General features: G+C 53.4%; 8 protein-coding genes across 8 annotated transcripts; 2 read left to right on the top strand and 6 right to left on the bottom strand.

The window, feature by feature from the left end:
* Positions 1 to 437: 437 nt before the first annotated feature.
* Positions 438 to 2137, bottom strand: J4E86_001418 (uncharacterized protein; the record flags this gene model as incomplete). The annotated part of the gene is made up of 4 exons (XM_051441986.1): positions 438 to 479; positions 568 to 1506; positions 1551 to 1685; positions 1733 to 2137. 4 exons carry the CDS (start codon positions 2135 to 2137, stop codon positions 438 to 440), a joined length of 1521 nt encoding a protein of 506 aa, XP_051308157.1.
* Positions 2138 to 4799: 2662 nt separating this feature from the next.
* J4E86_001417 (uncharacterized protein) lies at positions 4800 to 5305 on the bottom strand (the record flags this gene model as incomplete). The annotated part of the gene is made up of 2 exons (XM_051441985.1): positions 4800 to 5126; positions 5192 to 5305. 2 exons carry the CDS (start codon positions 5303 to 5305, stop codon positions 4800 to 4802), a joined length of 441 nt encoding a protein of 146 aa, XP_051308156.1.
* Positions 5306 to 5589: 284 nt separating this feature from the next.
* J4E86_001416 (uncharacterized protein) lies at positions 5590 to 8375 on the bottom strand (the record flags this gene model as incomplete). Its single annotated transcript, XM_051441984.1, has 4 exons — positions 5590 to 6564; positions 6628 to 7160; positions 7219 to 7573; positions 7635 to 8375. 4 exons carry the CDS (start codon positions 8373 to 8375, stop codon positions 5590 to 5592), a joined length of 2604 nt encoding a protein of 867 aa, XP_051308155.1.
* Positions 8376 to 8859: 484 nt separating this feature from the next.
* On the bottom strand, positions 8860 to 10812 carry J4E86_001415 (uncharacterized protein; the record flags this gene model as incomplete). The annotated part of the gene is made up of 2 exons (XM_051441983.1): positions 8860 to 9415; positions 9467 to 10812. 2 exons carry the CDS (start codon positions 10810 to 10812, stop codon positions 8860 to 8862), a joined length of 1902 nt encoding a protein of 633 aa, XP_051308154.1.
* Positions 10813 to 11742: 930 nt separating this feature from the next.
* J4E86_001414 (uncharacterized protein) lies at positions 11743 to 13446 on the top strand (the record flags this gene model as incomplete). Its single annotated transcript, XM_051441982.1, has 1 exon — positions 11743 to 13446. One exon carries the CDS (start codon positions 11743 to 11745, stop codon positions 13444 to 13446), a length of 1704 nt encoding a protein of 567 aa, XP_051308153.1.
* A 467-nt stretch (positions 13447 to 13913) lies between these two features.
* On the bottom strand, positions 13914 to 16994 carry J4E86_001413 (uncharacterized protein; the record flags this gene model as incomplete). Its single annotated transcript, XM_051441981.1, has 2 exons — positions 13914 to 15671; positions 15717 to 16994. The coding sequence occupies 2 exons, from the start codon at positions 16992 to 16994 to the stop codon at positions 13914 to 13916; spliced, it is 3036 nt and encodes a 1011-aa protein (XP_051308152.1).
* A 516-nt stretch (positions 16995 to 17510) lies between these two features.
* J4E86_001412 (uncharacterized protein) lies at positions 17511 to 19096 on the top strand (the record flags this gene model as incomplete). The annotated part of the gene is made up of 2 exons (XM_051441980.1): positions 17511 to 18117; positions 18165 to 19096. 2 exons carry the CDS (start codon positions 17511 to 17513, stop codon positions 19094 to 19096), a joined length of 1539 nt encoding a protein of 512 aa, XP_051308151.1.
* A 380-nt stretch (positions 19097 to 19476) lies between these two features.
* J4E86_001411 (uncharacterized protein) lies at positions 19477 to 19813 on the bottom strand (the record flags this gene model as incomplete). Its single annotated transcript, XM_051441979.1, has 2 exons — positions 19477 to 19687; positions 19767 to 19813. 2 exons carry the CDS (start codon positions 19811 to 19813, stop codon positions 19477 to 19479), a joined length of 258 nt encoding a protein of 85 aa, XP_051308150.1.
* Positions 19814 to 19965: the final 152 nt, after the last annotated feature.

Here is a 19965-nt window from a genome sequence, read left to right as displayed (position 1 = left end):
ATACACCTACTTCTGCTGCAAACCCTCTTGCTGCGCCGCCAACATCGTGCACAACGTTCCGCGGAGTCCGTACCCGCAGTTCCAGCACCAGTTCAAGTGCGCAAAGTGCGGCGCCCAGCAACTCACGGGCATGTGGCAGGAGTACCACGGTGACACTGGTGACGGACACAAGGGGTTTTAGGATGCCGGTTGTGGCATACGAGAAATTTGGGGACGGAGGGACGAGGGGGTGAGAAGGAAAATGCAGAAGACATCGGGAGGGGACGTTTGAGGGGAGTGAGGGAGGAGGGTGATGTAGCTGTCACGATACCACATGATGATGAGAATGAAGTTTATATTGTACTTGACTACCTCCTAGCTATTGTGTGATGTTTCGTGTGACTGAGGCCACCACCCTGAAGTCGTACACAGGTTCCTGCCTGTACTATGTAAGAAGTCTACAGGTCGTTCATTCCGCCCTCCTCTGAGTGGAAGTTCCACTACATGTACATTCTTTCTCTGCCATTCTTGTCCCTTTTCCCCAGGATGCGGCGGCATCGCCAATTTGCGCGGAGGCTCCTTGCTTACATCGATTCTTCCAGTGGAGTAGGTCCCTGTTCTGTTCTCGAATTCCATGTGTAGAGCCATTTCGCCTTCTTCGGGGATGAATCGCACGCGTGTTGGAAGCCAATCGGGCATCTTCTCTCCAGATAGGGCTTCCAGAGCTTCTATAAGAATATCTTCATCGACGGTGGCGACGTTCCAGTTCTTGTGTATCTTGTTGGTCTCGTTGACTATCCAGGCTTGCATGCGCTTGGCGCGTGTGAGCTCCGCAGCCACGTCCGAGGGGCTGCCTGGCGAGGCGGATGGTGAGCGTTGGATAGAAAGATCTCGCGTCATGCGGTGCCATGGGGCAATGGCCATCTGGAGTGGAGTGTGTAAGCGCATTGTCAAAAGCGGAATGTGTTTGGAAACTGAATCTGCCCATCTGTGCGACTTCTGGAGACAGAGTGCACTATCCACGTCAATGACTCGTAATTGCTGAGGCGACGGGAGTAGCGATAACTCCGCCTCAGCTGGGAAGTATCGATAAAGCGTATCCGCAAGACCGCAGAGGAGCGACTGTAACATCCAGCTTCTGGTGCAAAGTATGAAGTCTTGTACCGAGTCGAACTCGAGGGTGTCGGGCATCAGGTCGGCGACTTCCGGTGATGGTGGCATCGGTACCACAGACACGGTTGTTTCAATGAGCTCAGCTACGTGTCGCGACACGTCGATCTGCATCAGACCCTCCAAATATGACATGGCGATAGCAAGCGCGGTCGTGTCCTCGGGGTTCGAAATGGCTTCTCGGATCAATGCTACCGCGTAAGGGCACTGAATGAAAACGTGCATGACAGCCATTGACGCTCTCTGTGATGGCGACAGCACGACATCTCTTGTATCGATCGGAGGTGGAATTGTAGCCGACAGGTAATAGTCATTGTGGTATACTGACTTTCGACCCGTCATCATCGCCTCGTGAACCTTTGAACGTCAGCAGCGAACTCCTAAGACCGAACAGTACTCACGTCGTCGACATAGGTATTGTCAATCAAATTCCAGAAATGATCGTCATCGACTTCCGCCACCGTGCCCGACTTCAGCAGCTCTGCAATTCCGAACGCATGAATGGCATAATACAAGGTATCAAGCCCCAGAAGAGCCTGCATATGATCAGCAAAGCAGGTCGACGTCTAATAGCCTGACTAACCTCAGCAGCGTAGTGCAATTTGGTAGCCAACAGGATGTCGTACGTGATCTTGTTATCAGTATTCATCACAGCGAGCTGCAATTCCTTAAGCGCTTTAGCCTTTGAAGCTCTGGCGACCTTGCGCTTCGAGTGCATATCATCTCGGTACGTAGCGTGACTGTCGACGAAGAACTGGACGGCCAAATCAAGCATCTTGTTCGACCCGATGCGCGAGGGAATGGACTGTATCCATGTCCCTAAGACCTCAAAAGGCTGCCTACCCGCGGGATCTGGTCCGAGCACGCCAACGTATCGGGCGATCAGGGTCGTCTCGGGAGAGGACGGCTGATATGGTGCGAGAGGGCTTTCTTCTCGCAGCTTCTGGAGATGTACTTGAAGCGCAAGATTCTGCCGGTATTCTCTCATCTTCGACGGCTGCATTCTAGACCTTGAACGCGGTGCCAGGGTCTGGAAGCAACCTTGTCGATCTTCGGTGTGCCTTTCGGTAGTGATGCAGAGGTCTGAGGAATTTGTTGAGGACGAGCCGGCTGAGAACGAGGTTGTTGGAGACGAGCTTGAACCTTCGTCAGGAGAGTTCAATGGATATACGGCACAGCCAATCCTGGATCTTCCATGTTTGGTCAACTGCCTGGGGTCCTGCACAACGAATGCTGAGGCTTTGCCGTAGGAGTAGGCACATGGTCTGTCTTTCTTCTTGCATGCGCTGCATTTGGGTCGTACTTCATCACACTATGTAGCCATCAGTAAGAACGGATTCTAATCCGCAACGACTTGCATGCTTTGCGACGGATTCTTGGCGCAATTTGACAGGCGTCTTACCTTGACCTTGCGCTGCCGACAAGTGTCGCACTTTCCAGTTTGCGTCATGACAATAATCCAATCGCGTATGCGTGGCACAGTTTTAGAGCCTCAGAGAAGCCTGAATGCATTGGAGGATAGCGGTAAATCTGCGATGCGAGGTGGCTTGATCACAGGGCGCGGCTGCCTAACGCTGAGCTCCGACGCAGAGTCTTTCCGTATTGGCCACAGTCAACCCATCCCGGAAATCGTCAGTTAATGCGTGCAAACAACCGAAAGTTATCAGCAAAGGTGTTCTCGATGTGGAACTGCGAAAGCCGACAGGAGACAGAATGTTGTTCCTGCGGGTCGAGGATTCAGGCCGCAGTAGCGCGGCCAAATGCGGTTAGCTAAGGCTCTTGGCCCCCGGGGCCTCACACACCCGGGCAGCTGAAGATACGACATCGATACTTCCTTCGGGAATCTTACTACCACAATCCTACTCCATAAAGCCGGTTTCCACGCGACACTAAAAGACAGGACGCTCTCACATCTCATAGCTTCTCTTCAGCGCAACACCACGTGAATAGTGTTCACGTTCTCTCAGCTCTTAGCCTCGTGGCCGACTCAACGCAAAGAAAAGCTTTTTACTGCGCTGGTCTCAATACATAGGTAGTCCAGACAGCTCTATCGTCCGGATGCGTGCAATCAAAACGAACCTCGAGAGACTGCAACTCAGAAAAGAACAGTCGGAAGAGAGAAGAATATGTAATACACACCTTTGAGAACAGAGAACACTGGCTAAGCTGAGGCTCATAGGGATTCGAGAGTGGCCCGCCGTAGTTTCATCCGAATAGGGACTCAAGAGTGGCCCTTGGATTCATTCGAATACCAGCTTCTGGAAACACCGGACACAATTCGCGTAATCCACGTTAGGCCTGCCGAAGACTTCGGAGCTATCGAGAGCGTCAAGTGCGATATCGAACATATCCGAATGAACGAGAAGACCTCTTATGACGCTTTGTCTTACGAATGGGGTTCACCCGCCGATGACGATCCGGTTATTCTCCTCAATGACCATGACCTCACTGTGCGACGCAATCTGTTTGACGCGTTGCTTACTTTCAGACGTGAAGGAAGATATTCTTACGGTCTTCGTATTTGGGTTGATGCATTGAGTATCAACCAGTCCGACACGCGAGAGAGGAATCATCAAGTCGAGCTCATGGGTATGATTTACCGTCGGGCCGTCGCTGTGCTGGTGTGGCCTGGTATGACACAGCATTATAGCGCGACTGCCGTCAGAACGATCAACGATATCAGGTATTATGGTAAGATGAAGACGGACGAAGTCTGGCAAGATACTATCTACCCTGCGATTCTCGAGTTGTGTCAAAGGTCATACTGGAATCGTGTCTGGATCCAACAGGAGATCTATCTAGGTAGCGCGATCTACATCATATCACCTTCAGGAGGGTCTATAGATTACCGAGGATTTGATCACATACTCGGTCTAATGACGGGAGTCGATAGTCATTGTGGCAAAGATCTGTCATCGAAGATTCAGCAAAGTGCTGCCAACGCTCTTATCACACGGAAACGGCTGCCTACGGATTCAAGCCGTCTGATAACATGGTTGCGACTGGCATGCCGCAGAGGTCTCGAGACCTCCGAGCCCCGCGACCTCATCTATGCGATGCTCGGTATCAGCTCTGACTGTCAGGACGGCGGTGGTATTGAGCCAGATTACGACAAGCCATTGATAGATGTCTATCTCGAAACGGTCTTTTTCTGTGGACTACACAAGCCAGGGCAGGAGAACAAACGGTTCCGAAAGACACTGGCTGAGAAGCTTGAGCTGCCATGGGACAGTGATATGGAGACAAGGATCCAGGAATATTGTGAACAGAAAGCCACGGTGCGGCGGGAAGACTAGATCAATGCCATGTCGCTGGTTCTTCAGCAGACTGAGCATGCTAGGAGTAGACAAGCCTTTCGTGGTCATTGAATCAGTGTTTGCGCAAGCACTGGCGATCTCCAGGCTGAGTCATGGGCTCATCGTTGGGAATATATCCGTACGTTTTGACTCGTTCAATGCGACCCATCTTGTACTTCCGTCGATGCAGATTGAGTACAATGAGCTATAATTTAGTACAGTCTTATGATATACATCCACAAATGTCACTATCACAACAAATGTGCACAGATAGATGTCGTGAAATGTCATGAATTCTACAAAAACCCGGGAGCAAACCACCCAACACCTCAAACCCTCACCACCCCACCCCACTCAAGTATCCCAACGGCAGCGACGACCAACTGACTCCACCATCTCCTCTTCCTTCCTCTCCGCCTCCCCGGCCTCCTCCCACACCAAATCCCTCTCCCCACCCTCATCTCCCCACGCACCCTCCCCAAACCAGCTTCCCGCCCTCCCCGCCACGTCCTCCACCCACCACTCGAAGCAACGGGACTTGTAGAGCTCATCTTCGAGCTCGGCGACCTCTTCGGTGAACTTCTGCACCATGTGCAGTGCGAGGCGGCGGCTGTCGCGGCGGCGCCCGCCGATGGTGCCGTCGGCGCGGGGAGCCAGGACGACCCTCCAGGCGCGTTTGAGCTGGGATGTGAATTAGTTATAGTGCTTCTGGAAATTTGAGAAAGAAGAGGGATTGGGGAACGTACTTGTTGGCGCCTCTCCACCAGGTCAACTTCGATCTCGTTGGCCGCGCGGATTGGGCTTGTTTCGCCCTCGTAGTGGATTACGGCGGTAGCGACGTGCGGAATTGAGGAAGACATTATGTAGATTGTGTAGTATGGTTTGTGTGGGTGTTGTCGTTTTGGAGACAGTCTGGCTGCGCGACGAGATAGCTCTCCACCACCGTGCACCCTCACTGTCACCTTGTATTCTGCAAATCCCCGTTCACCGCGAGTAGATAGCTCTTATTGTACTACCTGTATACCCCAAACGGATCTATTGTCTCCAGAAAAGCGCACTGAAGCTACACTGGTAGACACCAGGCTACCTTGAACCCATGCTGTCACCTCCTCACGTTGTCTCGTAGCAGTCCGCACACACACAGTTACGCGACAATGAAGCTGCTACCGTCGATACCATAGTTCCTCGTCAATCTCCTCCCGTAATTCCTTGCCACCTCAAACCTTAACTTCCCCTCAGGATGCGGCTCGTGGAAATTGATTGGCTGCCTTGCCTTAATGACACCTCCCTCTCTCGGTGTGAAGCGCCATACAGAGCCATACACCTTCTCGGGTGAGAAGCCAACCGTGTTCATGGCTGAGAGGAATTCAGTCCATGGGACCTCACCAGGATGCGAGCTTGCAGACGGCTGGAAGAATATAGTCGAGAATGTGTGCTGTGTCTTTTTCCCAACGGTGAAGCGCGGTGTAGGCGAGGTGTTTGTTCCCTCAGAAGCGACTGGCTGCAAGTCTGCTGCGACTTCGACAGGCTCAGTGGAAGGATCATTCGTAATCCCCCTAGTCTTGCGCTTCTCGCTCCGAATTGGAAGGTCTACAGGGTCGGGCTGCCGCTCTGGTATGAGAGGCGTAATGTATTCCTGCAGGGCAGCATCTTTCCTCGCTTTGTTGGAAGATTTCGCCGGTTCGATCCAGTCTGGCGTCCGTTGTATTTGTCCTCTTGACGGCGCTAGGAATTCAAGAGTATCGAGGTGTTTTTTATCCAAATACTTCTGCACGTAAGCATCGAACTTGCTCCAAAGCTCATCGAGCCGTCGTTCAGTAGCCTGCATAATCTCTACGTTCTCTTTGGTTCTTCGCTTGCCGACAGGGTACGGCATTGTCTTTGGATGCCCGAGCTCACCAAGAGGGAGAAGATCATATTGGGGTTTGGCATCGTATTCTGGACCGCATTCCGGGTCTAAGATCTCGTTTAGTTCTTTCACAGAAACCTCCATGACTATCTCGTGATAGTCGCGGTCGGCTCCAACGGTACAGTACTGCTCATCAGGTTTGAAAGCTTGTGGGCACAGCAGGCGCAGGCGAGCTCGTAGTTCAAAACAAATAGCTAGGTCTGACACGAGCTATCAACGTGTGCGAGGTCAGTGGCTATCTCATACGCACTTCTTACAGGGGTAATGACTGACCTGTGCGACCAAGGGTGTGATTCTGTACTTCTGGTCCTTGTCCTGTTGTATGACTCGAGCCATTTCCCTGACTACAATATGAGGAACCCCAAGACCTTCCGCAGACCAGAGCAAGGAACACAGCCATATCAAATAGTCTTTGCCGAAAGAGCTCGGGTCTCTGAGGAGAGGTAATTCCTCTGGAACTGTGTGGTCACGTACGAACATGCCGCGCACTGGTGGTGAGCCAATGAAGCAACTCGGCAACCGTGAAGCTAGGCTTTTGATAAGGCGCATATCAAGTAAATCTTTCAAATCCGTGACAGCCTCTACCCATGCATCATGCGCTTCTTGGGTCTTCACCTGTGCCAACAGCAGCCGAACAACCTTGTGAAGAGCAGCTTGTGCAGCATGCCACATGACAAGATTCTCGTAACAATCCATGATGATCATGTATATCGTAATGTGCCAAAAGTCTTTTTGAAGGGCTGGATCAGTAAGATGGGGGCTTTTCCTTCCCTTCCTGTCCAATAGATGTGTAGGGCTGTGTTCATCTACATGCATCGAGTCAGCGTGATTCAATCGATGCTTATCACGGCGCATCCCACTTACAGAACTCGCTAACAGTATTAGTGAAATAGGATGGATCATCGCGCATAGCCCAGGCATGGTCCTTCCACTCATGTATCCTAGCCGCTATAGAGGACATGATTCTGTCAAAGTCGGTCCAGTGTGGGACTGAGTATGGGATTTCTTGGGCTAGTGCGAAAGCCGAGTCCCATCCATCTTCTTTTGTCGTCCTTATTGCGGGGGGCTCGGGCTGTTTGGGGGCTTTACGGAAGGTCTCAAGCGGCTCGAGGTCCTCGGGGGCTTGGAAGAAGGCCTTGATCCTTTCCAGACTAATTTCTACGTCGGGAAGTAGCTCAAGACAGATCTTGACGAGGAAGGCCATCAGAGGCTGCTGTATCTGTAGGACGATAAGAGCCTCGCTCGCGCGCCTCACATTCTTTTTGAGATTCCAGAGCGACCGGAAGCTTGACCGGATATCCGTATTGTAGTAGATCAGTAGGATGCATCGTTAGGTCATAACCCCATTCGCTGGGTTTGTATTTATCTTTCCATTCGCGTAATTTCTCCTCAAGCTCTGGACTGCGTGAACTTTCCCCATCTTCGGGTTCCTTGCCGTTGAATTCGTCTTCAAACACAGCTTTGTGTTCGCCTTCGTCATTTGGGTCGTAATATATCGGACGCACCTTGATAACATTGATGTTGCGACCGAGCTCTGAGCTTTGCCAGTCCGTCTCGGCAAAATAGTTGGGTGTACACCGTCCGCGAGAGTTCAGAAGTTGTAAAACATATGTTGGAGTCACAAGGTCCTCCGTATTGATATATGGCCATTTGTATACATCTTCTCTGATCGTGGAAGTGGAAGCGTCGTTGAATTCTCGTCTTTCGACTCTGTAGTAGTCGCGAAGGTCCGGGCGATACTGGTGCGGCATTTGCGTATGCCATGAGCGTTCAAGAATAGCTTTACGTTGAGTACGCGTCTTTTTGGTCCATCTCTTCCGTATAACGCCCTCGTATCTTGTCAAGATGGCGTTTAGTATGTAATAGTCGGCCCTTATTGACATGACCTTTCCATCCGTCTCTTTGTGAAATTCTCCATACGGCATTGGGACCGTGTGACCACTGTCAAGGAGCGGCCAGGGTCTGTCTTCGGGTTTTATCGGTTTGGGCTTGACGAAGTTGTTACATTTCCGTTTCTCCATAGCGGGTCGCGGTTCCTGGAGGTCAACTCCTGAGGGGGACGGAGGAAGCTTTCACGTTAGATCCTGCAGAAAAGCTGATTATTGCTGATGCGGCGGTAAAGTAATTAACTGTGTAGAGATTAGATAATAAAGCCAGTTCCAATCGACAAGCGCCGTGTTTACTGTTCTTGCGTTGTCGCGAAAAGGGAGCTGGGAAACGCGATAAAAGCGATCTGGTCGAATTGCTCGGGCCGACTGTCGCGCGTTAGCCCCGCATTGGAGATTCCTACCACAAAACAGGCCTCGAGCAACGGATCGCAATGCACATGTCTTCTGGAGTTTTGGGGATTGCGAAACTCCTCATTCGAGAGCGTTTCCTTGCGTACAATTCGTATAGATTGCGGAAGATACAACTATGTCGAATAGAGATGAATGCACGGTGCCCAAAGCAAATGCTACGACTGAATTAAAGCCATTCATGCCTCAACATCTCATCAACAACTCTTCACGCAGTGTTCCTCCCAATGCCAGCCTTATACCTAGCCAAGCACCTCTCCCTCGCAAACTTATGCTCAACAACCGGCTCGGGGTAGCCCTTCGCCTTCGCAATCTGCGCGGCCTTTCCACCCGCCGCATACGGATTATGTATAGCCGCCCCCTCCACCTCTGCCAGCTCCGGTAGCCATAGCTTGATAAACTCGCCCTGCTCATCGAACCTCTCCGACTGCGTCCACGGGTTGAAGATCCTAAAGTAGGGTTGTGGATCTACGCCTGTCGATGCGCTGAAGCCCCAGCCGCCATTGTTGGACGCGAAGTCGCCGTCGATGAGATGCGTAATGAAGTATTGTTCGCCGAGGCGCCAGTCGAGGAGGAGGTGCTTTGCGAGGAAGGAGGCGGTTATCATGCGCAAGCGGTTGTGCATGTAGCCTGTGTGATTGAGGCAGCGCATTGCGGCGTCGACGATGGGGTAGCCGGTCTTGCCTTGTGTCCAGGCTTGAAAGTGCGCGTCGTTGTACTCCCATTCGATGTTTGTGTATTCGAATTTGAAGGGCTTGTTCATGCTGGGGTTGTGTTAGTATGTTCATGGTATAGAGGGTATTGGTCGGTCATACCAAACGTAGGGCCAGTGTACAAGCACATGCCGATAGAAGTCCCGCCATGCGACTTCTCCCAACCAGCCTTTGACGCCATCCTTCCCTCCGTCGAGTCTCTTCGCGCTGTTGACGTCTCGAGCCATACGTATACTGGTTCGTGCCGCCAGCGTGCCAGCAGCGTGATGCACACTCACGCGTGCGGTGCTGTTCATCGCGGGAAAGTTGCGCGTGTCCTTGTATTTAACCACCTTTTCTTCCAAGAAGCGCTCGAGGCGATCCATAGCAGCGGCCTCACCCGCGGGCCACAGTTGCTGGAACCGTTCCTTCTCTTCTGCCGTCAACGCTTTGCACTCTGGTAGATCGGGGACTTTCGAGTCGAAGAGCTGGATAAACTTCTTGCGGAAGGCTGGAGGATTTCGTTGGGGCATGGGACGCTCACTCATAAGATGCGGATGCTCGTGCAAATGTGCAACCCATGATCGGAACCAAGGGCTGTACATCGCATATTGCTTTCCCCCTCCTGTCTTGAGACTACCAGGTGGTACCACGCAGTCGTCGTGGTGCGGCTCGAAGTTGATGCCCTTCTCCAGCATCATGCGTACCAAGCGCTCCTCCCGCCGAAGCTCGTCGGGTTCGTATTCCAAGTTGCAGAAGACGTTCTTCGCATTCCATTCTTCTGCCAACTCCACCAACCGCTTTGTCACGTTCTTTCGTTCGGGAATCGTTTCGATGTAGAGGGGGATGTTCAGCTCTTCGAGTTCCTTCTTGAGTGTCTCCACAGAGCGCAGTTCGAAATGACATTTTGGCGGGCTGACCAGGTGAGCCTCCCAGTCTTGCGGGCTCATGAACCAAACGCCTATCAGGCCTACTCCTTTCTTCTCCGCCAATGCTGCTGCTTCAGACAAGCCAGTATTATCTCCTATCCGCAGATCCCTCTTGAACCAGTGTACTACCGCGTCGCCATGTTGCCCTTTCTTCCCTTCTCTGATAGCCTTTCTTTTGTCTTTCGTATCCTCCAACGTCTTGTTCAGAATCTCGATCGGGCGCGGTACCTCATTCTGATTGTACAACGCGCATCGTTCATTGCTCATCTCAGCAGGATAGTACCGTCGATCCACGATGCCGGCTCTCTCTTCTGGTCTCGAATGGTCGAAACCTTCTTCCTCTTTCTTCACGGCCTCTCCAGGCGCCCCATTCTCGGTGTTCTTCGCTATAGAGTCAACGGGAGGCGCGTCTTTCGAGGTGGCTTTTGGGAGAGGTTTGGCGATGCGCGAGCGCTTGTTGGGGGCGTCGCCGGACACGTCGGTGTAGTTCTTCGCGGATGCCGCATTTGCGGGTATGCTCGCTTTACGTTTCGGTGGCATCGTGGCTAGTCTCTTTGCGGGGAAGGGTGGGTGTATGCGTAGGAATGGTTTGACGGATAACAGGAGCCTCGGACGCGAGAGCAGCATACGCGTTTCGTGGAACCGCAGAATGGGCGAGATGAGGATACCCTCCTGAAACAAGATTTAATGAAGCCATTGCCGTGTTAGCTCGACGCGTTCAGCTGTCGCGTCCCTTTACCACCGATCGATGACGCAGATGGTCCCTGGAACATGGAGAGTCCAGATCGATGCCAGATAAGCGAGCCGACCCCTGCATACTTCGAGCCGCACCATCACGTGTCCTCAGATACTTCACTCTCCCAACGCGACAAACAGTCAGCATTACAGGCTCCGCCAACATATCTCGCGATATTAGCACGCGAACCTAATTACGTATATTATGCTCTCACGACGCCTAATGCAGCGTTTTGAGCGACCGGCTCGCCTTTAGAAAGGATCATCACGCCTGCAACCTTGGCCTTGGCCGACTGTCTTCGTTCCTAACGATAGATGATTGGAACAGATTCGAGCATGGCGTAAGCAAGATATCCACCGCCCGATGTGACTTCCAAAGACTCCGCTATACAACAACGTCCCGAGGTCGGTGAGCCTTGGCCGCCCACAAGTCGACTGTGCCCAGGTTTTAGAGATCGTATAGCACGAATTCCAATAGGCCTACTGTCAAGAGCCTGACCCACTTCTCGCTCGAGGTGCCCGACCGAATAGTCATGGCCATCCGTTCCGAGCTCGCTTCGGGCCGACTACCTTCTATCAAGGGAGTACGCGAGAAACGTCTTTGGATGCTCGACTTGGTTGCCGTTTAATGCTGTTATGTGTAGCTAGGTAGGTACATAAGTAGTTCGAAAACCTTTCGGTAGGTGCTTCCACAACAGGCACATCGTTTTATTCCCCATTTACTACTTCCCCGACATGCTGAGCATCAACGTCAAAGCATTGCTTCTGTATCTTCTACCAAACATAACAAGGGCCTCTACCCTCTACCCGACAGCCAAAACAACCAACGGAACCCTCACTGGAATACACAACCCAGACTACAACCAAGACTTCTTCCTCGGCATCCCCTATGCCCAACCCCCAACCGGGCCCCTCCGCTACCGCCGCCCTGCGCCTCTTACCCATCCCTTAGGACAGTTCGATGCAAACAATTATGGACCAGGATGCATTTCCACTTCCATAAACCTACCTGTATTCTCACAAACCTCGCCATCCTATCTCGAAAGCGAAGATTGCCTAACGCTCAATGTCGTCCGACCCGCTGGTCTCAACGAAGGCGCTAAACTTCCCGTTTTACTCTTCATCCACGGCGGTGGTTTCCAAGAAGGCAGTGGTGGGGATCAACGCTATAACATGTCTTTCCTGGGGCAAGAATCAGTCACAGTCGGCGCGCCCATCATCGGCGTCACGATTAACTACCGGCTATCTGGTTTCGGGTTTCTGCCCGGTAGTGCGGTACTGGAGTCCAACGTCGCGAATCTAGGTCTGCACGATCAAAGACTGGCGCTTTGGTGGGTGAGGGAGAATATTGCTGCGTTTGGTGGAGATGCGGAAAAGGTTACTATTCAGGGAGAGTCGGCGGGTGCGATGTCAGTTGGACATCATCTTGTTGCGTATGGGGGACGCGATGAGGGTCTTTTTCGCGCCGCGATTGTGCAGAGTGGTGGACCGGCGGTTGATGCGAGGGGGATGTCGGTGCGAAATCAGGACATCTTTTTCGACAACTTGCTCAGACAGACTGATTGTATGCTCGAGGAGGACACGCTCGACTGCCTGAGAAGTCTACCCGCCGAGGCGCTCAAAGCCGTTTCCCAACATCAATCTTTGATCCCAGTTCAGGACGGCGAGTTCTTTAACGGAAACTCGCGGATGGCTCTGAAGCAGGGCAGATTTGTACGGGTACCTATACTTGCTGGTGCGAACACGAATGAGGGTACTTCTCTCACCATAAGTCAGGGTTTGAAAGGTATAAGTGACCCCACCCAGTTCCGGGCAGTCGTTGCGGGATGGTTAGGTTCTAGCATAGCCAGCACAACGGTGGATAGAATCGCTGCTGAATACCTCGAGCGGATGTCGCCTGCAGATCTACAGAATTCCCTCGGCACTGTGCTGCCATCATTCCGCCCAGAGTACGGCAGTCTCTACGGAAGGACTACCTTGTTCGTAGGCGATCATATCTTCATTGCTGCAAGACGCTTCGCCACAGAGACGTGGGCTGAATATGGCGTTCCTGCTTACAGCTACCGTTTCGACACCGTGGGGAGCGGTGTTTCGGCCGAGACTCTAGGCGCCGCTCACTACACGGAGATTCCGTTCGTGTTTGGCAATGTCGATGGTGTTGGACATGAAGTCAACTTTCTTGCTTCCAACTCTACGGAAGAACGCGACGACTTCGTCAGGCTCAGTAAGCGCATGTGCAGGATGTGGTTGAGCTTTGTTAACGAGCTCTCGCCTAATGCTCATTATGCTCTGGACTCTAGCACAACCTGGCCTGTGTACACAAAAGAGAGCGCAAGGAATATGCTCTTCAGAAAAGGCGGCATCAGTCTGGAAGAAGACACTTGGAGGGCGAGTGCGATTAGTCGGATGAACAGCGCTGCCATCGGTTTGGAAGCCTAGCAAGCTGTTTATACAGAGTTTGTAAATTCGATGGTAGCCCACGCCTGCGACATGAACATGTAGTCAACACGTCCTCGCGAACATGATGCATTAAGATGAAAACATAGGCTAGTGGGTATCATCGAAAAGTCTGGTATAGCCTTCTACCGGTAGCAAAAAGGTCGTAAGATAAGAGTGAATGTAGCACGTCCTCGGCAACACGGGGGAGCATAGTGCAAATAGATCAAGTTGATGACAATATACCCGGCATAAGAGCCGGGCAAATGCGACTTTTCAGTAGTATTACTATAATACACAGGCTTACTAACAGCCTTGATAATTCGCATCGTTCAGTAAAAACTCAAACCCGCCCATCTCAGCCCAGCACAGCTCTCTATCGCATGAAAACAATCAGTCAATCAATCAAGCACGTATATACTGTCATCGCTATCCTCGCCTCCATCTTCATTACGAGGCGACAATCGCTTCTAACGACTTCCCCTCCTCTCTGGGGCTGGACCGGGAACCATGACTTTGAACGGCATCTCACGACCCGCAGCACCTCCGACATTCATCGGTGCGTACGGACTGAAATGCTGTCCTTGCTGCTGCTGGTGTTGTTGCTGAGATGGGGCGGGTGCCAGTACTTGCTGTCCGTTTTGGCCGGTAGTAGCAGCACTCCTAGGCAGTGACTGGCCACTGCTCTTGGGTCTGCCTCCGGCTGGGCTCTGGGGACCGTACGGGCTGGGGTATGTGGGCATGTTCATGGGTGCTGGGGCGAGTTGGCGGGGACCTCCAAACGGTCCGCCTGCTGTGCTCGGGGGTTGGGTAAGGGGAATTCCGCTGTGGGCGTGGGGCGCGTGATGGGGATATGGGCTAGGGAAAGAACCAGTGGGAAGGGCCGCAAGTGGCGAGTACTGCATCATCATGTGTTGTGGTGGAGGCGGTCCGCTGAGGTACATGTAGTGTTGCGGCGGGCCTTGGGTATACTGCAGGTATGCTTCTGGCGGAGGGTGATGTGGACTGTGTTGAGGAGCGTGCTGTGGATGGTGTATCGGAGATGCTTGCTGGGAATGCGAAGGCTGCGATTGCGGTGTAGCGCCAGTCGCCGAGCCTTCAGACTGCCGGGCACCCTTCTGCGTCGCGGATTTTTCGCGCGGATCGGGTGTTGGGGTAATTCCGGCCTGCGCTTCCTCCTCGCGCTTCTTTGCCTTGCGTTCGGCCCACCACATGGTCATGGACTGACTGCGCTTCTCTGATTTTACGCGCGGTTTCCGTCGCGAGCCTGACGCTGGGGATGAGTCGTCCGCGTAGCTGTTGATGGCTGTATACTGACTAAGGGGGGCAGTGAGCATGTACGCGTCAGGAGTACTGGATTCGCTCGGATGCACAAGTGGTACCTCTGTGCTGGGCGCAGAATACTGTAGTGTGCCTTGAAAAACCGTCTCAGCAGAGTTCGGTGCCATGATGGGTATGCCTTCCGGGAACGGCTGGGCATCAATAGTAAACTGACCTTGACCTTCACTCATTGAGTTCAGTGCTGGTGGTGGAGCGTTTGGGCCATGTGCCGAGGGGGCTGGGGTTCCCGATTCGCTCGTCTTCTTTCGTGGGCCTTTCTTTACTCCGAAGTCACTGCGGCGAGCTACATTCTTACTACCGGCTGGACGTCCACGCTTGGGGTTAGCATCTGAATACTCGTCTACGTCCATGGTTGATGAGTCCTCGTCCCCGGAACTACCGACGACTGATTCCTCTCTCATTTCCTGGATGCGTTGATGGAGCAAGTTACTAGCCGTCGTCCGGGCTCGCTTTACGCCTCGTCCTTCTGGTTCTGGCGTCTCCGAAGTTGGCTTCGCGAATCGACTAACACCCTTCTTGCGCGCGCCGCCCCAGCCGTTGTGCTTCTTGGGGGTGTTGGCACCAGTTCCTGTGTCAGTACCGTCAAATTTGCGGGTGGCTCTTCGTTGCCGCTTGGAGGGTCGACCATCACCGTCTTCTTCGTCTTCCTCTTCACTGGGAGCTGCCGACTCAAGCTGGTCCCGTGTACGACGCGTGCGCAGTTCTCTCTTGCCACCCTTGTCCGCGCCTGGTCGCTGTAGGAAAGGATCCTGACAACCGGGTGGCTTCTTTGGGTCGTAGATGTAGCCATAGAGGTCGGCCTCTTTCATGTCCTCGAAGACTTCTGGAGCCAGCGGGATACGTCCACCGTTACAAGCCTTCTTGGCTGGATGCATGTGAGGTGCAGTCTAGAATTGTTAGTGGATACAAATGAGAGGATGACAGCAACATACCCTTGCGTCCAACACGAGATACTCGTCCTGCCAAGCTTTGAGGATCTGTTGCGTGTTCTGCGTCAGAGCGTAGAGATTCTCAGTACTCCGTTGCGCTGCTGGAAACTTCGTCAAGGCGGCAATAGCAGCTTGTACGTCAGTCATCGGCTTGAAGCGCTTCTGCAAGAGGTAGTCTGCTCTATCTTCGCACTCGGCTTCGATCGGAGAAGGCGCGTCTTCGATGAAGGGGTCGGGAAGATCTGACTCGGAGAGCATATCCTCCTCAGGTTCTAGCAGTCTTGGGACTGCAGACTCAGCGGGCGTCGATGCAGAATCTCGCGGTGTCTGTGAGGCTGACTCTGGCAGCGCGATCTTGGGTACCGCAAGCTTGGTGGACCTCCTAGACGTAGGCTCTGGTCTTGACTCGCGTGCCGGCGCTGATGTATGTGAACCGCCTTCGAGTGAGTCTTGACCGGGTGGCGCAGAACCTTGGGGTGTTCTGGATGGTTTCTGTACGACGTCTATGCGATCATACTCGGCCTCGCTCTCGTCATCCTCAATGGCTTCTTCGTTCTCATCATCAGAGCTATGCAGACGGTTGTTGTTGAGTAGTCGCATAGATGGCTTGGCGGTGCCGTTGGGTGTGCTCTGATTGGATGGCTGATCATCATCATCTTCTGTAAGTGGAAACATGGCAGCATTGCGAGATGCTTTTGATGGCGCAGATGAGGTCCCTCTTGAGGTACCGCCGCGACCACGTCCTCCTCGACTGCCTCTGCCGCGACCGCCTCGACCGCGTCCGCCACGTGAGCCTCGACCACCGCGTCCACGACCTCTTGGCGCTGGCGGAGGCGCAACAGGCACTTCAACCTCACTCTCTTCGGCACTCTCATCTTCAGACTCAGAGGCTTCTTCCGGGGTAGGTGAGCGCTCTGGAAGTGCGCCAACGATAGATTTGCGTTCTTTTGGGAGTTTTCCATGGTGCTTCTTCAAACCGTCAAAGAACTCGGGTGACAGGCCAAAGACCATGAACAACGGGTGCTCGTAAGATGCGTAAATCTCGGACGCGGACGGCGCCTCGAATGAATTACCAGAAATGTTGGAAGCTGAGCGAGTTGTCTTCCTAGTGATGGTAGGACTCAGTTTGGTGGGACTGAATGCTGGTGCAACCGTGTCTGGCGCATCTGGTTCTGATGGGGCTTGTTTTGCTGCTTGACCACGGGTCCGGGAAGGCGTGTCATCTTGCTGCGAATTGCGACGTGTGGCACCGCGCGTAGCCGCACCCCGTGGACGTGGCATCAGGAAGATACGCGGGGCCAATGCAAGTAGTGAATGTTGTGTTGAGTTTGATGTGGGTGTACCTGTCGGGACAATGTCTCCATGTAGGGGCCGAAGGGGCGTAGCGCGAATCGCAAGCCTTCAGGGTGACAAAAGCTGTGAGCGAAGAAGATGAACAGAACCTTGCGCTTCCGCAAAGAGCGCGCGCAAATAAAAGCTAGCAGGTGATAGAGGGTATCTTGAAAAGGAAATGGGAAATGGAATAGTCAGTGAATCGAGTGTGATGATCTTTGTTACGGGGCGTGGCTGCTTCAGCAAAAGCGAGCCGAACCATGATCGCGCTTGGCGCATGCGCAGGCAGCCAATGACATCAACACGCTAAACTGACTGGCATCTAGCTGTCAGATGGTCCAAACAAGACGGCCATGACTTGATGTTTGCAGTGATATCCGCCGACTGTATACGCCTCCGCTCTCTCAGTGACTCGTGACCGTGGCCACTATCACCTTGAACTAGTCTCCTCATCTTCCATCCATCATGCCGCCCAAGACAGCTGACGAGGAGCTCGCGGAACTGGAAGCTCTGGCTGGAGAGACTCCCGCACCCCCGCCGAAGCATGCCAAAGGGTCCCGCGCACCACGCCAGAAGATCCAGCGGCAAGAGGATGAAGATGCTCTGAAGGACCTGGACGAGCTGGAGCAATTGGGCAAGGCTCAACCAGCAGCTCCCCGCCAGATCAGCCGCCCAAACACACCCAAAGTAGCCTCGTCGTCGACTACATCCAGCGGCCGCCGCGCACCAGGCGTAGCTACTCCCTCTTCCACTGGATCAGCACGTACAAGCGAAGACAACCGACCTTCAGTGCCGAGGAAATCAGGGGAGAGTACTCGTTCGTACCACCAGAGCTTCGCGCCAACCCGAGAGGAGCCCGCCAAACAACAAGCACCAGAGCCCCTGGAGGAGAAACAGTCGGGAAGCTCTTGGTGGGGAGGTGGATGGGGAGGACTTGTATCCACAGCCACTGCAGCAGCAGAGACAGCGAGGAAGCAAGCCGAAGCCGCCTACCAAGAGATTCAAAAGAACCAAGAAGCCCAGCGATGGGCGGAGCAAGTACGGGGGAACGTTGGTGCTCTTCGCGGCATTGGTACAATTCCATTTCCCACCATGTCATCTCAGTCTAACATGCTACAGGAGGTGAACTCGGCAAGCGTGCCGTGCCTACCTTTACCAACATTCTAAACACCCTCGCACCACCCATCTCACAGCATGAACGCCTCCAGATCCATATCACACACGACCTCATCGGGTACCCCTCGCTCGACCCCCTCATCTACCAGACCTTCGCCGGCGTCATGGCACAAGTAGAAGGCGGAGACCTCATGGTCATCCAACGCGGCTCCGAGTCAACACAGCGCGGATCATTGGACGGCTACCGGGGCGGCGGTGGGGGCTGGAACGACGGGCCATGGTGGCGACACACCGACAAGCGCGACCTCTCAGTGGTCAAAGGGCTTGTAGAAGGCACAAAGCTCGCACGCGTCAGCGCAGAGTCCTACGCCAACGAGTTCTTCGGTGCAAGAGGAGGCGTTGAAGAAGCCGCCAAGCAAGCGACAGAGGTCCTAAGCGAAACAAACCCAGTCAGGAGCAGCGACATCTTTATTGCGATCCAAGCTATCAGCTATCCCGTACAAGACGAACTCTTCGCTACATCCTCCTCAGAAGAAAAGTCCGATGTGGAAGAACAAAAGGAGGACGGGGAGGAGGTGGCTTTCGCTATCTACCTGCACGACCCTATCCACGGCATCTCTTTCAAGTCCATCAGCCAGTCTTTCCCGTCGAAATGGGTCGACTGGTTAGATGCGCCGGCCAATACCGAGGCTGAGGGCGAGGAGCAACAACTACCGCAGGAGATTTACGAGATTATCGAGAGCGGTGGTGTGGATCCGCGGGAGTGGGTTAGTGAGTGGATGGAGGAGACGATAAACTTGAGTGTGGGTATCGTTGCACAGCGCTATGTAGCAAGAAGGATGGGTGTCGGAGAGGGTGGTTTGGGCAGAGGAAAGGCGAGGGAAGCTGTGGTGGATGCTGGGGGTGGTGAAGCTGCACGAGCGGGCATCATTTGAGGGCGTGGCATGGACTTGATCGTTTCTTTTATTTCTCTGGTCGCGGCAAGGCGCTGGGATATGCTACCTGAATACTCACTGGATGAGCTCGGCATTTGCCTCGCGAATAGACAATGTTGTTCAACACATGATCTCTTCGGCTTCCATCCCATGTCCTTCAAGTATGCCTTCTGTCGTTGATTCCTTCCGGTAATCACTAATGGCCTGGCTTCTATCGCGTGATACCGATCGCACAAGGCTGATCTTTTCACACGCTGAACACCATTCTCGCTGTCCATGAAGCCGATCTCGCGTCGGGGCGTATTACTTCATGTCACACCTCCGAAGCCCCAGGTCATATCCTACGCGCCTTGCCAGATATCCTCCACGAAGTCCACATTTCAACCACTCTTCTTCTTGTCACCGGGCTCCCTCTTATCCCTCTTTCCCCCCTTGAGGATCTCGAGATGCCCCGCCTTCTGCGCAAGCATCTTCTCTGTATTGCCCACGAGCCCTGAACTGCTCTTGTGCTTGATCTTGTTTTGTGTGATGATGGACGCTTTCTTGGGCTTGATGACGCGGGCGCCGGTTTGTTTGCGCGCGACCGAGGATCTAGAGATCAAATGTTAGTATGCGTGTTGGGAGAACAGTTTGCGTTTGGTGGAGTGTTGAGCGCGGAGATAGAACGCACTTCTTCGGAGGAGCGGCCTTGGTCTTCTTGATTGCACCTTGGGCCATTGCGACTGTCGGTATTAGACGCGTGCGTGGGGTCGAGTATGCGGAGGTTTGACAAAAGTCGGAGCGTCTTGGACTCGCTTCCGGAACGGTGAAGGAAGGCTTAGTCGGGTGATTGATCTCCGAACACGACTAATCACACGATAGTATCCAAA

The sequence above is a fragment of the Alternaria arbusti genome (assembly GCF_024043155.1).
Source record: "Alternaria arbusti strain BMP 1465 chromosome Unknown scaffold_1, whole genome shotgun sequence".
Classification (NCBI taxonomy): Eukaryota; Fungi; Ascomycota; class Dothideomycetes; order Pleosporales; family Pleosporaceae; genus Alternaria; species Alternaria arbusti.
Note: the sequence above shows the minus strand (reverse complement) of the source record. Positions and strands in the feature narration are given on the sequence as shown.